Here is a 16,008-nt window from a genome sequence, read left to right on the forward strand (position 1 = left end):
CATCAATTTCCAAATAAACATTTACCTTCCAAAAACTATGCAGTTGATTAGATAAAGCATCAAATACAGTGTCTTTATATGCTTTTTTTTTTTTTTTAAATACAAGTCAGAGTACATTTACAAATCACTCCTCTTTGTTTTTATTAGCATTTTCCATACGGTCCCAAGTTTTTCAGAATTGGGGTTATACATCATGTGGTTTGTGTGGGTGTTGCTCTCCTGGGGAAGAGATGACACCAGGAAACATTATGGGAAGAAGGCAAGCTGGCAGAGGAAGTGTGATGCTCTCAGCAATGTTCTGCTGGGAAACCTTGGGTCCTGGCATTCATGTGAATTTACTTTGACACACATCACCTACCTAAACATTATTACAGACCAAGTACACCCCTTCATGGCAATGATATTCCCTAATGGCAGTGGATTCTTTCAGCAGGATAATGCACCCTGCCACACTGCAAAAATTGTTCAGGACTGGTTTAAAGAACAAAGACTTTAAGGTGTTGACACGGCCTCCAAATTCCACAGATCTCAATTCCATCAAGCATCTGTGGGATGTACTGGACAAACAAGTCCGATCCATGGAGGCCCCACCTCGCAACTTACAGGAGTTAAAAGAGCTTCTTCTAAACATCTTGGTGCCAGATACCACAGCACATCTTCAGAGGTCTTGTGGAGTCCATGCCTCAAGGGGTCAGAATGCAGGAGATATAGATATATATATATATATATATATATATATATATATATATATATATAGATAGATAGATAGATAGATAGACAGACAGACACACTCCATTTTTATTAGGAACACCTGCTCAACTCTAGACTGTTGTGTGTGACATTCCTAGATCAGCTGTTTATGCAGTATTTAGGAGTTTATGCAGTGTGCTGCTGCTACCATAATTGGCTACTTGAAAATTTGCATGAATGTGTAGGTGTTCCTGTTAAAGTGGACAGCAACTATGTGTGTCTAATCTCTATTGTTACAGCATTATCAAACAATAGCTGAAACAAACAGACACCAAAGTAGACTGTCTGCAACAGACTTCAACACGTGTATGGAATGGTGTTCTATTGGCTATATTTTTATTGTGGCGTTTGAAGATTAGCCATTAAAATTGCTAATCAAGACACATCTACATGCTTCCCACACTGTCTTGGGAAAAGCTATAATTTGTAATCCAACTTGTAGCAAGTTAACAGTAAGATTAGGTTCCAAGTAGTTCTTTCACCACATAAAAAAGGGCAAAGAGAAGTCCTTCATTTTAGATACTTTTAGAACTTGTACAATCTTCTGTAACCATGTTTTTGTTCTAACTTCCTTTTTTTTTTGGAACTTTAGCTGATCTTTTAAATATGGCTTCTGTTGCACTTTACAATTGCAAGCTGCATGAGAGCAGCACTGCAGTAAATACTGATGAGGCCATGTACAGTCTTACCTTTTACTCCGTTTTGTTGCATTTTTGTGTTTTATCCAGGCCGAAATTGATAGTTCAGTCTTAAGTCAGTCAAAACATGATGACTGTGACTCAAGTACCGATCTGTATAGCAAACTTAAAGGTTACATGGCTGTATCGTCATTAGCACAATCTAGACGTTTTCCAACATTTATCCATTTTCTTATTACTGCACAGATTACCCCAACAGGAATTAAAATCAAATCCAAACACAGATTAACAAAAAAACAAGTGGATATTTTTATTGAACATTTTATTTTGTGCTTTTTTTTTTAAATTAGTAGCACAATTCCTTGAATTCAACCCCTGCCACCCTAAAACAAAACGTGATTCAACGCAGTGCTTCTCTTAGTGACTGGCTAGGGGGAGGAAGTGAAGGTTGGGGAGAGGGCATAAAGAAGGGGTGGGCGGGGGGTGTCGGAAGGCACATTCATACTGTAGCCCCCACTTGGGCTCAACTCCAGCAGGTTCCAACTACTTTTGTCCATGAGAGATGGTGTATTGGTCAGGAAAGTAATGTTCATACACCTGTGGGCATCTGCAGTGGTGCCGCCTACCCACTCAGACCAAATCCAACGCTGCAAAATGAACCCCACTACTTGTGGAAAAAAAAGGGAGAGCCAGGGGGGGGAAAACTCCCAAACAGCCCCATTATTTACTCAAACCTTCCACACAGCAAAGAAAGAAGAAAAAAGAAAGTTATGTACAGGGAGGAAAAAAATTCCCATAGTCTGTACAATTCTGGCCTATACATTATTTACTTCTTTACTGCAAATAAAAAGTACAAAAAAAAAAGAAAAAAGAAAAAGTAAAATCCCTAAATACTTCGATAGGACAATTTCCGCAGGGAAAACAAAACAAAAAAGTAGTCCAGGACATTCTCTAAACTTCTAGGCCTATCAACAACGGTAAGGTTTATGACTGAGCATATTAAACACAGGGCTCCATCACCTGTACATTTTCATAGAAATTAAAGTTCACCTTTTTATTTTATTTTATTTTTTTTTAAACTAAACAGGGCCATGAGGAAGCAGGGTCTTGCTTTACTCTGTAACTGGCTGCTGGATCGTAAATCACTGGCGGAACTCCAGTTCATCAACACTGATTACTTTAGCAGAAGGCATGGAAGGGAGAGGTTGCTGTAGCACATCCGAGCCAAACCACTTGGCCAGACCTAGAGGTGGACTCCCTGCTCGCCGCTGAGAGTGGGTTGTCCGATGCGTGGTGTGGCTGTGAGACTGTGGGGTTCCAGTGGGCACTGTGTGTATATCTGCAGAGACAGAAACAGGTCTAGGGTTTAAAAAAAACCAAAACAAAAACCTTACTTAACCCTTGTGCATCCTTATGGACATTTGTCTTTCATTTTTGATTTTAAAAAGAAAAAAACAAAAAATAAATAAATAAATAAATTTAAACAAACACCACATTGTGTTATAGACAGTATAAGTTTTACAAAAGGTGTGAATTATTGGAATTTTAATTCTCACTCTCATTTGCTTTCATAAATCTATTTTAAACTAGGTATACAAAATAGTTACACTCCAGACCTTAAGGACAAGTGTGCCCATTGAAACCCATTCAAACTGAACTATTTCATCCTGTGACATTTAAGCATAAAATCATGCACTGTGTTAATAGGCTTGAAACCTTGCCAACAAAAACATTTAAGTTTTTTTTTAATTTTCTGAAGTGTGTAATATTTTCTCAGGTTTGGCCTATGGAGAAAATACTTGCTTTTACTTTTTTCCCGATTCTGCTGTATTATAGAGCACTGCAGGCCTGAATAAATGATGCAGCTATAATTGTGTGGGTGTTTGTATGTGTGCCCTAAAAATTGTGCGTGTATGAACAGTTTGAAAGAAATTATATTGTATGGGAAAATCACAAACCTCACCCCATGTATGAGTCCAAGAAAGTTACTGAGCTTTTTAAGGTTTTTGCATTATTTAAAAAGGGTTACAATTCTGAAAATGAATCTGTTTAAAAACGATAAGTCTTGTGTTAACCAATAACATACATCAATACAAACTCTTGATACTTACTAGGTCTCTGCTGCTGTTGGAACTGTTGTTGCATGACTGCTAACTGCATATGTGGTACAGCAGCTCTGGGGGGAATAAGTGGGTGTCCTGTAGTGCCAAGTGGATACAAAGGCTGGCTTAAGAGAGCAGGAGGCAGACCCTGCAGCTGGGACAGATCTACAGTCTGGGGGAAAAGTCCTGTTCAGACAGACAGACCACTGTTATCACACATTCACTGTGAACTCTTGGGTAACCCTAGGTACAGGAATGTCTCCATAAAACAAATGAACCTACACAAAAGCAACCATTCTGCAGTTAAACGCCAGTCCCCACCTGTTTGTAAGAGTGCAGGTCCAAGTTGCTGAGGCTGGATGCCCTGGGCGATCATCCTCTGTACCACACTAGGATGCAGTTGTGGTGGTGGAGGCCTAACCAAGGGGACGTGAGACAAAAGAGGTACTGGGTAAATGGGTCTAGGGAAAGAAGAGGAGGACCCTGGGGACAACATAGCAGGAGTGTGAAGCCCTGTGGTAGAGCTAGGCCTGGCTCGCTCAGCCTCTTTCGAGTGGCGATTCTGAGCAGATACAGGGGTGGAGCAGGCTTTTATGCCACCTGCTTGAGGCCCACCACTGTCCACACCATCAATGAAGGAGCTGGGGGAAGGACTGTCTATAAAAGGGAGACAGTTTGAAGGTTTATAAACAAAGAACATTCCACAGTGACAAACAATACAGCTAAAGTAAGAACCTTACCTTCCTGCGAGTTTGCAGCGTTCTCTTTGCTTCCTGGCCTACTCATTGGCTCATCTTTAGTCTTCTCCTTTGACTCATACATCTTTTTAATCACTGAGGTTGGAGTAAAAGATGGAGACAGCTGCAGGGGGGAGGGAAGAAAGAAAAAAAAAAGAAAAAAAAAAAGGCAAATTAGTAATACAATTCCAAGAAAACAAACCATCACTGCATCAAGAGGACATTTGACAAGGCACGGCTTTGTTGTTTATTACATAACTTCAGCCAAAAGATGACTGGCCAGTAAGGGACTGAGAGAAAACCAGTTAAAAGCCTTGGATTTACACCTACTGCCCTGCCCAGATAAAGAGATCCCAATTCGTTGATTTTGAAAACAAATCATTAAGGTGAAAGTGAGCTTGTACAGAAGTAGGCCAAGACTGTCTAATGTCAATGGATCAAAGCAAACTCACCATACTAGTGACTGCAGTGACGGGGGAATTCCTTCCCGGCAGGTGAGGGCCAGGGGACCGGTTAATCCTCGTCTGCCTACAACAAACAGAACAAAGCCCCTGAGCAACTTATTCAACCGGCCACCTACAAGGGCATTTGATTAAACAGAAAATTAGGAAAGCAGTCAAGCAACCTTGGCTGTGTTTGAAATGGCATACTAAACCATGCCCCAAAACAAAAAAAACCCACACCACACAGTGTGTGATTGATTTTATATATTAGTACATGAACACAAATCTAGTCAGAGTAGGGTATCATTCAGGTATATTTGGCAGCATATCTGAATTGCTAATATACTGTAGATAAGTTCTTTCATACTGTACTGCATCCCATGATGCAGTGTCTTTTTTTTTATTTTAAAATCACAAAGAATAGCAAAGAAAGCTCTGTTTTTAAACTTGCAGGTAAACAGTGTCACTGTACTCCCTCATTTAGTATACATTTTAAGGAACAATACACTCTGGTGCATTAGACAGTTGTACCATGTACCATTCTGAACACAGCCTTCAGATAGTGTTTAGCCACTTTTCCACTGCACAGTATGACTACTCCACTTGGCTCACCTTAATGCAGGAATAATGTATTATCGAAACCCTGTACAGATACACTGTCAGGCCCGATTCCAAATGCCTTCCCTGTTCACTGAACGTGGACCCTATTAAGGATGTAAAATAACAGCGTTCTAGACCCTACGTATTGCTCTATATGACCAAGTTAGATTCATCTGCAACATGAGTGACTTCAATAAATGCCTGTTTGGAAATTGGTAACAAGTGAAATGTAAATATAAGAAACCTTTGTTGTAATTTTATTTGTAATGAGCTAAATGATGCATCACTTTCAATTAATAGAATATTACCATACACAAAGTATGAATTAAATGACATTTATTTAGGCACAATACAGAATCACTCAAGGAGAATTCTACTCCCTATGAACGTGGCTCACATTTAGTATTGTCTCAGCTCGCTTAGAACCTCAACTGAAGTGGTACTTTTATTTAAAAAGTCTTTTTAAAAAGTACCAGGTACTATCCACTGTGGAAAGCCCCCAAAAAGTGAGCAGAGTCGAGCTGTACCGTGGGGTGGAAAAGTGCAATTTGAATGAGAGGACTTTTTCTTAACCTGTTCCGGAAGGATTTATCATGGCCATGTTTGTTGTAGCCTTGCTGGTACTGGCGACCATGTAACGCCAGATCCTGGAACATAATAGCATCCAATTCTGCCTGGTCCACTCCCATAGACAGTGCCCTCAACTGAAACACATTCAATAAGTTATCCCTACATTCCTATACAAGTCTACCACAATATTTCTATACTGCATAACAGTTCTCACCTGTTGTGGAGTGGGGCCTGGACTTAAAGCTCTGTGCATCTCAGGAATTTGTTGTGAGCCAACAGGGAAACCTGCAAGGAAAATAACGCATTAAAAGGAAAAACATTAAACCCAAGATTTTCCAAGCAGGTCAGAACCAAACCCAAAGTACAATAACACATTTAAAATTGCAGTTCATCCTGTTCAGTACTGCATTCCAATATTTGCTACCTGTTCCTGTCTGTATGCCTGTGTAGATGTCCTGAATGGGACCTCTGTGTGAAAAAATAGTGGGTGAGGAGCCACGGTGGTGCAAGAGGCCAGGGGCTGGAGCAGATACAGCTTCAGGATTTGCCAACAGACCACTCAAGAGTGGAGAACCCACCCGTGGAGGTCCCTGAACACCCAACAACTCCTACAGCAGAAAAGCACCACAGACTAATGTTAATTCAGTTCTATAATGTAGTACAATATTGTGCCATGTTACCGAGAGCAGAACAGCATGATTAAAGACTTTGCTGCATCACCTGGAATATATTCTTCTGCTGTATGGCAGGTGCCTGAGCCTCAGTTATGGTGCTCAGGATGGCAGGATCTGCAGACTGCTGCAGCTGTGCACACAAGGGAAAGGACCATCAGCTTTACAAGTCAATGCACAAACACAAGGTTCAGTGTCCCGCACCAGTGTTTCCCCCGCACCAAAAATGTGATCTAGAAAGCCACCACCACACATTCAGATACAAAATGTACAATTTCACAATGCAGCCTTCACACAACTCAAGTAAAAGAATACAGCCATCTAGGGACTATAGCTTCAGAAGTTAGTTTCTTTGATTTTCATGCCAAATATCAGTCATATCTAACCAACACATCCGGATGGATAGCGCAAATACACAAACATGACTATCCATAATATGGCCTACCATAAAACACCACAGCCATCTTTCTCTAGCAAAATATTAGAATTCAAATAAATACTTTTGATGCAAGCTTTTAAACTTAAAAGCTTAAAATAACCATAAAGCCACTTGCCAAACATGGTTAGTTAGTAACATTTATATAGCCAGGGGTGGGGATCACTAGTGTAGCATCCACCTGGATGATGTATTGGCAGCCATAGTGTGCCAGAACGACCATCACACACCAGCAATTAGTGGGGAGTAGAGTGATGGGAGTAGAGAGATCAGGGATGGGGATTATTAGGGAGCCATGATGGAGAAGAGCCAAATGGGGGAATTTTGCCAGGACACAGGGTTATACCCCTAATGAACATCAAAACCCACTAATGTTAATATTTATATTTTAGATATATTTAATATACATCTCCTCAACTTGCTCAACTCACATGTACAAATGTATGCCCATCATTAATCCAATTCAAGACATTACTACCACCAATTACACTTAAAGGAACAAACATGCACCTAACCATGGTGTAAGCCATTTTAATGCTTATTTGCATGAATTTACTACATGATTGATTAAACTAGCAAAGCTAGAGGTATAGTTTGCAAGACTAGCTCAAACTGTTGGACAGGATGACTTTTCAGGTACTCAAAAGTCTCAGGGTCAAGTCCTCTTGCTGCATTGCCCATGGCTCTGTTGTAGAAGCTAATGAGAATTCATTAAAATTCAACCAAATTATTTCAGATATCTCAGAGAAGACAGTTGAAATTCCTCTTTAATTATATGGTATCATTTATAAAATAAAAAGACTTTTCAATCAGCACAAAGGTTCTACAGACTGCAGCATTAGCAAAAGTTAAAATGATGAACCATATTCATTAATCAACCCTAATTCAATTAGAACCATACACATGGCAAGATGCTAATCCAGACACAAGCACAATGTCTACATGTACAAATACTGTGCACAGTGCTTTTATACATTACACACTTGCTTATTTACTTGGTTCAAAGCAGTGCTCATTTACAGAAGTGTTTACTTCAAGACTTTAAAAACTATTGGTGTCTGTTTAACTACTAACCACGATTTTATCAGCCAATATTTGGAACTTTTAGCTCCTTAAAAAACACCTTCAGTAACTAATTTTCATAAAATGTGTCACACCCTAACCCATGATATATTTAAAAAACAGGCACATGGGAATTTTTTTTTTTTTTTTTTTTTTTTTTTTTTTTACACACACACCATCTTCCTTGAGAAAGAAATTTACCTGGCTTCACTCACTCCCAGCTTTACCTGACGCAGAGCAGCATGCTCAGACACAGTCACATTTAACCAGCTGTGTGATCACACTTACACTGCTCGCGCTGGGCTTGGGCTGGGTGGGCAGGGTTCCACTTGCCTTCATACTGCTCACCAGCTTGTTGAAGGCAGACATGTCAGGATCACGGGGACGGGCCATGAACCCCGTGCCTCCTGTGAGTGCTTCTTCCAGGTGCTCAGCCATGAAAGGAGTTCCTCTGCCCTGAGCCTGCAGCTGCCTGGGGGCTGGCTCAGGCTGCTCACTCTGAACTTTCAGCCCCTTTAAACCACTCTCCACCTCCTCCAAAGACAACACCACCCCAGAGTTAGCTACAACAGAGGGACAAGGCAGGATCCGGTTAAATTAGAGTAAAAAAAGGGAGCAAAATGAAAAGGTTCTAAACATTACATGAACGTTACTTACTGCTTTCCTTCAAATGAGCCTTGTTTGCATTTAAGCTGGAAAGAAGGGGTTTAAGGTCAATTTTGGCTTTATGGAGCAGCTCCAAGATGTCCACCTTCTCTCTCCGCTCCTCCAAGGGAATTGGCATGAAATAGGGCATAGGACCCTGACTAGGAGAACTACTGCATGGATCTAAACATGGAAAAACAGTTCTCCAGTCAGTTTTTTTTTTTTTGCCAAAAGAAACTACAGTACAGTTAAGCAGAGTTTACATGACTCCATGACAAACTGCATAGAACACCATGGTGATCTGAATTCCACAATTTATCCTATACTGCCACTGTTTACTTCAATAATGCAGGAAGGCACAGAATGATTAGAGGCATCACAAACGCAGTATTAAAATGCACATGCAAAAGCTACGGTGTTCCATTACCTGCTAGTTTCTCAAGCTCTTCATGTGGGGTGGAGCGCAGGCTGCTGGAGCGGCTACCAGAGGGACTCTGATTACTGAACCAGCGGCTAAAGCGGCTGGCTGTGACTGGCCCATCACCAAGCACGTCTTCGATCATCTGAGAGTGAGAATATGCAAGTGGTTCACTATAGATCAGTATAAAAATAGGAAAGGGTTATTAGGGGGAGGGGGGGCAAGAATGGCACTTACATGATGAGAGCTTGCAGGTGGTTTAGAGCAATGAAGGCAAATGAAGTGTGGGCTTTTGGGAAAAGGTCATTCAAAACCATGGGCAAAAATGTTCACACTTAACCAAAATATCCATCAACCAAAGGGTCTGAACGCTCTCAGAGCACAAAGCTTCTATAATGCTTCATGACCTTTAAAGATTCACATCAAGCACATATTCAAGCTAACCCTTAACTGGATCAGTGATGGGCATAAATTTGTGTTCGCTTAGCCAGTGGTCTACTAAAAGTCTCAACCAACAGAGTAGCCAAATGGCTTTTAGCCAAGTGCAAACAGATCTCACACTGATCATTATGCATTACCAAACAACCACAAAGTTAAAATAATCAGGGCAGCTGCACAAGCATATAGAGAATCACAAAGGATATTAGGTGGACTGAATAAGGAAAAGACCCAATAGAAATGCCTCAGGTGTGATTATTGTATTGGATATCAACCACACATGAACCCAATCACCTTTTTAAGCATGCAGTGCTCCCCCATATCTTACCGAAGCCAGGCCAGGCATAGTCTTCTCCAGATTAAAGAACTCGTTGAAGTCAAACTCCCCAGCTGTTTGTTCAGGTAGAACATCTGGATGAGGAACCTCCTGATCAGCACCTCTCACTTGGACCACCTGTGCCACCTCAGAAAGACCACCATTGCACTCAACTGCATAAGAAAGGGCAAGCAATTACACAAATCATTCTTGGTTCTTCATTTTTGTATGAAAGTTTTAAAAATCTTAAAATAAATAAATAAGTATACCAATTTAAAAAAAAAAAAAAAAAAAAAAAAAAAAAAAAAAAAAAAAAAAACCCACACATGCCTTCTTTTATAGACTCGACCCGCTTTCTTGAGCGCTTAGGTTTGCGTTTGTCATCCTCAAGGACTTTATCATCAAAGCCAATAAGCTCAATGGTCTCTGACTGGCTTGTGGGTCCAGCAGAAAACCATTCTGGCTCCTCCTCAGCATAAGAGTCATTCCTTCTCCTTTCACTAAACACTCTTTTGTCACCAAAGTCCCTCTATAATGGCAGCAGAAAGGGGCATTAATTATCATTGAAACACCAAGGGTGGGGGGATAAATACAAAGATCTGAAAAATCACAAAAGCCAAGAATTATAATCTGTAGATGCTGGCTATAAACCATAAACTAGGTTAAGGACTAGGGCAGCAGATCATTTACTACACAGGTTCAGTGTTTTTGTCCTGCAAGGATGTTTAAATCACCAAGGTCAGTAAAAATGCAGAAAGCGAAATAAAAGTACATCATTTCTGTGCGCTTGGTTTTAAGGAACTGGAGTTGGCTGCAGCCATAATATACACAGTATTTTTACACAATACCCTGAATCTCTTGTCCTTGAAGTCACGTTCCCTTTCACGGTCCCTTTCTTTGTCCACCCGAATATCCCTCTCAAATCCACGTGCAGCCATGATGCGACCGCTTCCGATACGCCGTGTGCCCCCAAGACGGAGAGACTCATTCTCTTTGTTCTCAAGGGGGCTGATGGGACGGCGAGTCAGGGCAGCAGGTGCCACTTGGCAGCCACCTCCAAAACTACGGCGCTGGGGGCTAAGAACCACCTCCAAATCATCCTCTTTAATGCGATCTCGTGGGTCTAGAAGAGTAGCACAAAAAGCTTTTAATGACCTGGATCACATCCTTAGAAAAAATTCTTATCCCCCCCCACACACACAGCACAGAACTGAATTTCTGAAAATTGTAGTAGCAGTGCATCAATTTACCAGCAATTCTACGTTTCAGGGGAGGTCTATCCTCAGCATAGTCTCTTTTGTATCCCTCCACTGATAAGTCACACTCTGAGGGATACAGTGATGCATGCCATTTTTCAGGATCCCATACCCCATCACTAGAGAAATTACAATAAAGTTAGTTTTTCAAAGCAAAAGCAACAGTCATAGCAATAAATACGTTTTTGGACTGTTTTTGGACGGGAAAGAAAAAAAATTGAACATACAGATCCATCTTAAACTTTAAGGAACTTTAGAACTAAAAATGTGAGTAAATATTACACAATAAAAACAGCACCGCAGTCTATGCCTTACTATCTTATTGTACAGCTCACCTGTCATATTTCTGAGATAGGCATTCTGGCCTCTCATTAGAAATTGGTAGCTCTTTGATTTCCAAAAGCTCCTCCTGTGAAAGGGAAAGAGAGGGGGGAAAAACGCACCACAAATTAAAACCAGGTTAGACTAATTAGACAGAACATAAGCAAGACTATCAAGAACAGTCTTGACTTGTCTGATTCAGAAAGACACTGTATCTAACCTTGGTGTATCGGTAGGCAGAATTCAGTAGAGAAGTCTTCACAGTGTGGATCATTTTATTGCCATTTTCCTGATCCTCGACACGGGCATCTTTGTCCATGACTGAGGCAGAAGGCCAAAGTAGCGTCTGTCTTGGACACTCCAAGCACCTGTAGGGAAAGGATTTGGTTAGACTAAAACCTTAAGAAAAATATGGCCAAACCTTTAGGAATACAAGCTTTAAAAGCAAACACAAAAGTTATTTAAGTGGGTAACTTAAGTAACACGTTTTCAGTGCAGTGAGGAATCACGAAAGCGGCGCCTAAACCCTGAAGACTACAATGACACCAGAGTAAAGCAGTTTGCGTTGTGGCAGAGGCGCATTATTAGTTTAACGTTAATCAGCTTCAACAGTTCATTAAGCAACTTGAGCAGTTTGTACGATGAAAGCGATGTAGATTTGTAACCAACTACGTTTCAAACTGAGCAGGAACAGCAGCTAACCCGCTTGTTGGGACTAATTAGCCAGTCAGTTTAGCTTGTTAGTGTTAATTGAGTGGACAAATCAATTTAGCCGCTAACGTTTGCGCAGCCGGATGCTAGCAATACGAGGTTAGCATCCAGAGTTCACCCCTAACTAGTAATTGAAAGAAAAAAAAAAGAAGCAGGCACTTAAGTTAGTTCATTGATTTACACATAAAAGAGAGGCAATACTACAGCAGTATATTCTTTCTCTGGTAGCCAATTAACTTACCTGCTTCTAGACAAACCCCCCTCAAGTTTCTGCTCACTCCGCTGATGCTACAATTTAGCTAACTTTTACACCAAACGCCGAGTCTCACAAGTGTGTCCGGGCGATTCAGCTGGACGCGGCGTCCGCTTGCAGCCCGATCTAAGAGTTAATATATATATATTTGTATGTCGTTTTTACTGAATCATAGGACGCTAATGAGATGTACAGTTAAAAGATAAATCATTCACAGCGTCAGCGTTAACGAGCTAGCGAAGAAGCTTCCAACCAAGCTAGCCAAACGCTCAACAAAATAGTGCCGTTTATTCTTTTGCCGAAAAGCAAGTCATCAAGCTCTGATTCTTTCATAACACAAATTAAACACCCGGACTGAGCAATGGGATTATTGCTACTACAATATTGCTACGTTTGGATGCTTTCTTACAAGCCGCTGTCGGAAACAATCCAAAGGCTAGCCGGCTAGCTAACTAAAGTCTTATTATTCACTACTAACTAAGCATGTTGTGCTCAAAAAACGCGCTTAACTACTGAATCACGATAGTAAGTGTACGTTAGTTGGCTTAAACAGGATAGTGAGTACAGCCGCTTCAGTGCAGGCTGACCGGAACCATCACTGTACCTCGGGCTAATATTACTTTGTTAGTAAGAGCTTTCTCTCTTTTTGGTCTCTCTCCAGTTGCTCAGCATCAATTTTCCTCTGATCACCACAGGTCCTAACTGAAGGCCCAATCCAAGATTATATAGCGACCGCTTCCGCCTTTGTTTAAATGTAAAACTATGCACGCATCTTTTTTTATGATGTTTTTAAATTCATTCTAAACGTGTAATGATATTTTTTGAAAATGGATATGTACAGTTGTTGAGAATTTATACGTAATTGTAATTACAAAGCGTGCCATTGAATATTGGGCAGGCAATCTAAATGGTTACCTAATGTAGACCAAAAGAGTTGTTTTTTTTTCCCAGTTGAAGTGATTCCCTTGCTTGAATACTAGTGATGGACGATATCACTTCTTTCCTTTTAAAGTAGAAGCAGAAGCAGAAGCAGAAGGAATAGAATAGAATAGAATAGAAGTAATATCAAAACTAGCATCAAGATACCGAAATACTGAAAAGTTTCCTTGTATATATAAAGGGGAAATTAGCGATGTCCGCAGCGTAAATATGCAAATAATCTTGTGTTACACAGGGGTTCTAAATATTTTTACCGATTGAATACAATTTTTTTAAACAATGAAAAATTTTAACTAATTGAATACACTTAAATTATATATTGTAAATACAACATTAAAGAAAAGAAAGAAAGAAAAAGAAGAGCTACTTCCAGAAACTTTTTTTTTAAACTTTAAATATGATTAGTTTTGTGGTACTGCCACAGTATCTAATAAACGTCTGGCATGAGTTTTGCTTCATTATTGTTTTTGCTGTGAAATAACTCCAAATCCTGCTTCTTTTCCTTTCAGTCATATATATATATATATATATATATATATATATATATATATATATATATATATATATATATATAAATATAATTTATATATATATATATATAAATATAATTTATATTGTGTGTGTGTGTGTGTGGTAAAAATGAACAAAAGAAGGCTGTGAAAAATTGTCTTTATCATTTAAATATTTTATCTTTTCTTCAAAAAATTCACAAAAATACTCTGCTCTCATGGGTATCCAACAATTGCAAACACAACACAGGTTTATCTTTGCCAAGATAACAGCTCTGAGTCTTCTCCTATAATGCCTGATGAGGTTGGAGAATACATGGTAAGGGTTCTGAGACCATTCCTCCATACAGAATCTCTCAAGATCCTTAAAATTTTGAGGTCCATGCTGGTGGACTTTCCTCTTCAGTTCACCCCACAGGTTTTCTATGGTTTCAAGTCAGGGGACTGGGATGGTCATGGCAGGACATTGATTTTGTGGTCAGTAAACCAATTTTGTCTTGATTATGATGTATGTATTGGATCATTGTCCTGCTGGAAGATCAAACCATGGCCCATTTTAAGCTTTCTGGCAGAGCCAGTCAGGTTTTCATTTAATATCTATTGATATTTGATAGAGTCCATGATGCCATGTATCCTAACAAAATGTCCAGGTCCTCTGGTGGAAAAACAGCCCCAAAACCTTAAAGGGCCACCACCATATTTAACTGTGGACATGAAGTAATTTTCAATATGGCTACCTCTCTGTGTATGCCAAAACCACCTCTGGTGTTTATTGCCAAAAACCTCTATTTCGGGTTCATCTTAACATAAAACCCGATCCCAATTGAAATTTCAGTAGTGTCTGGCAAACTGAAGACGCTTGAGTTTGTTTTTGGATGAGAGTACAGGTTTTTTACTTGAAAGCCTTCCAAACAATTTGTGGTGGTGTAGGTGATTTCGGATTGTAGTTTTGGAGACTTTCTGACTCCAAGATGCAACCAACTTCTGCAATTCTCCAGCTGTGATCCTTGGAGATTGTTTGGCCACTTGAACCATCCTCTTCACAGTATGTTGAGACAATATAGATACACGTCCTCTTACAGGTTTATTCAGAACATTTCCAGTTGACTGGAACCTCTTTACTATTTTCCTGATGGTGGAAATTGACATTTTCAATGCTTTTGCTATTTTCTTATAGCCACTTCCAATTTTGTAAAGCAACCTTTTTCCGTACATCACAGCTATATTCCTTGGTCTTACCCACTGTTGTGAATGACTAATGGAATTTGGCCTACGCATTACCTCATATGTATGGTTGAACATAAATATTTCAGTATAAATCCCCCTATGCCTAGAATACTTATTTGTAAGGTTAAAGGAGAAAAAGTACATTTGCTAAGATGATTAGGGTTGAAGAGTAGGCAAGGTATCTTATAAAACTTACACTTGTGATTAGATCTACAAAGCAGAATCAGTTTTTCTCCACTGAATCGTCTCCAAATGGATCCCCATTCTCCAGCACTACAGATTGCTATAGGGATGAATGATACCACAGATTTCTTTTGTCCAAAAACAAGTAGTTTTTATTTTTATTTTTGTGTGCGTGTGTGAATATTAGTCTCCACTCAATCACTCATACTCAGTACCTGCTTATCCCAGTCAGGGTCATGGGGAAGACTACACTCTATATACTTTAAAAATGGTATCTTGTATATATAACAAGTATGAGTCCTTTTTACAGTGTTTTGAATATGAATATCAAAACATTTGGTTAGTAATCACAGAGTCGTATTTTGTTCCCCCATAAATTACCAACGCTACTTCAGTAACTGCTTTGTCCTGATGTGGGACATAGTGGATATAGTGTCTATCTAGTGTCATTGCTTGTACCTACAAAGCAGGAATACACTTTTTGTATATTGTTTTCCAGGCATGGTGTGGATCCACTTGTCCCCTTAGAAGGAAGGGTTACCACAGCCAATAGAAAGTTATTCTGACTGATCACCTTTATCCTATGATTATCATTTCTATGCTGATGTAAATGGTCTCTTCCAGGATGATCCTGCTCACTTCCACAGGAACTGAACACCTATTGGACATTTTGGACTGACATGTTAGACAGCACTCTCTACCACCATCATCAAAACACCAATTTGGGGAATATCTTTTAGAATAATCCCATCTAGGGTATTCCCTGCCTTGTGCCCTGAGTTC

At 39.8% G+C, this 16,008-nt stretch overlaps 1 protein-coding gene across 5 annotated transcripts; it reads right to left on the reverse strand.

Moving 5' to 3' along the window:
- Positions 1-1,673: 1,673 nt before the first annotated feature.
- On the reverse strand, positions 1,674-13,054 carry eif4enif1 (eukaryotic translation initiation factor 4E nuclear import factor 1). 5 transcript variants are annotated; one of them, XM_017479776.3, is made up of 20 exons: positions 12,972-13,046; positions 12,356-12,493; positions 11,624-11,771; positions 11,418-11,491; positions 11,077-11,201; positions 10,675-10,949; positions 10,157-10,355; positions 9,839-9,999; positions 9,082-9,217; positions 8,667-8,837; positions 8,298-8,572; positions 6,561-6,644; positions 6,265-6,448; positions 6,055-6,125; positions 5,844-5,974; positions 4,680-4,755; positions 4,231-4,351; positions 3,812-4,147; positions 3,500-3,676; positions 1,674-2,727 (listed from the first exon to the last, which is right to left on the reverse strand). In XM_017479776.3, the coding sequence occupies exons 3-20, from the start codon at positions 11,720-11,722 to the stop codon at positions 2,531-2,533; spliced, it is 2,892 nt and encodes a 963-aa protein (XP_017335265.1). In that variant the 5' UTR covers positions 11,723-11,771; positions 12,356-12,493; positions 12,972-13,046; the 3' UTR covers positions 1,674-2,530. The 5 variants fall into 5 exon arrangements, with proteins under 5 accessions (XP_017335265.1, XP_017335267.1, XP_017335263.1 ...); XM_017479778.3 differs by lacking the exon at positions 12,356-12,493 and having other exon boundaries at positions 8,343-8,572; positions 12,972-13,054; XM_017479774.3 differs by lacking the exon at positions 12,356-12,493 and having other exon boundaries at positions 12,972-13,054.
- Between the last annotated feature and the right edge of the window lie 2,954 nt (positions 13,055-16,008).

This window comes from Ictalurus punctatus, chromosome 11 (assembly GCF_001660625.3).
Source record: "Ictalurus punctatus breed USDA103 chromosome 11, Coco_2.0, whole genome shotgun sequence".
NCBI lineage: Eukaryota > Metazoa > Chordata > Actinopteri > Siluriformes > Ictaluridae > Ictalurus > Ictalurus punctatus.

Coding starts and splice junctions, on each gene's coding strand:
- eif4enif1 (XM_017479774.3), bottom strand. CDS start 11,722: ATGGACAAAGATGCCCGTGTCGAGGATCAGGAAAATGGCAATAAAATG. Junction 10,000..10,156: donor GGTCGAGTCTATAAAAGAAG/GCATGTGTGGGT, acceptor TTTCTTATGCAG/TTGAGTGCAATGGTGGTCTT. Junction 5,975..6,054: donor CAGGCCCCACTCCACAACAG/GTGAGAACTGTT, acceptor AATGTGTTTCAG/TTGAGGGCACTGTCTATGGG.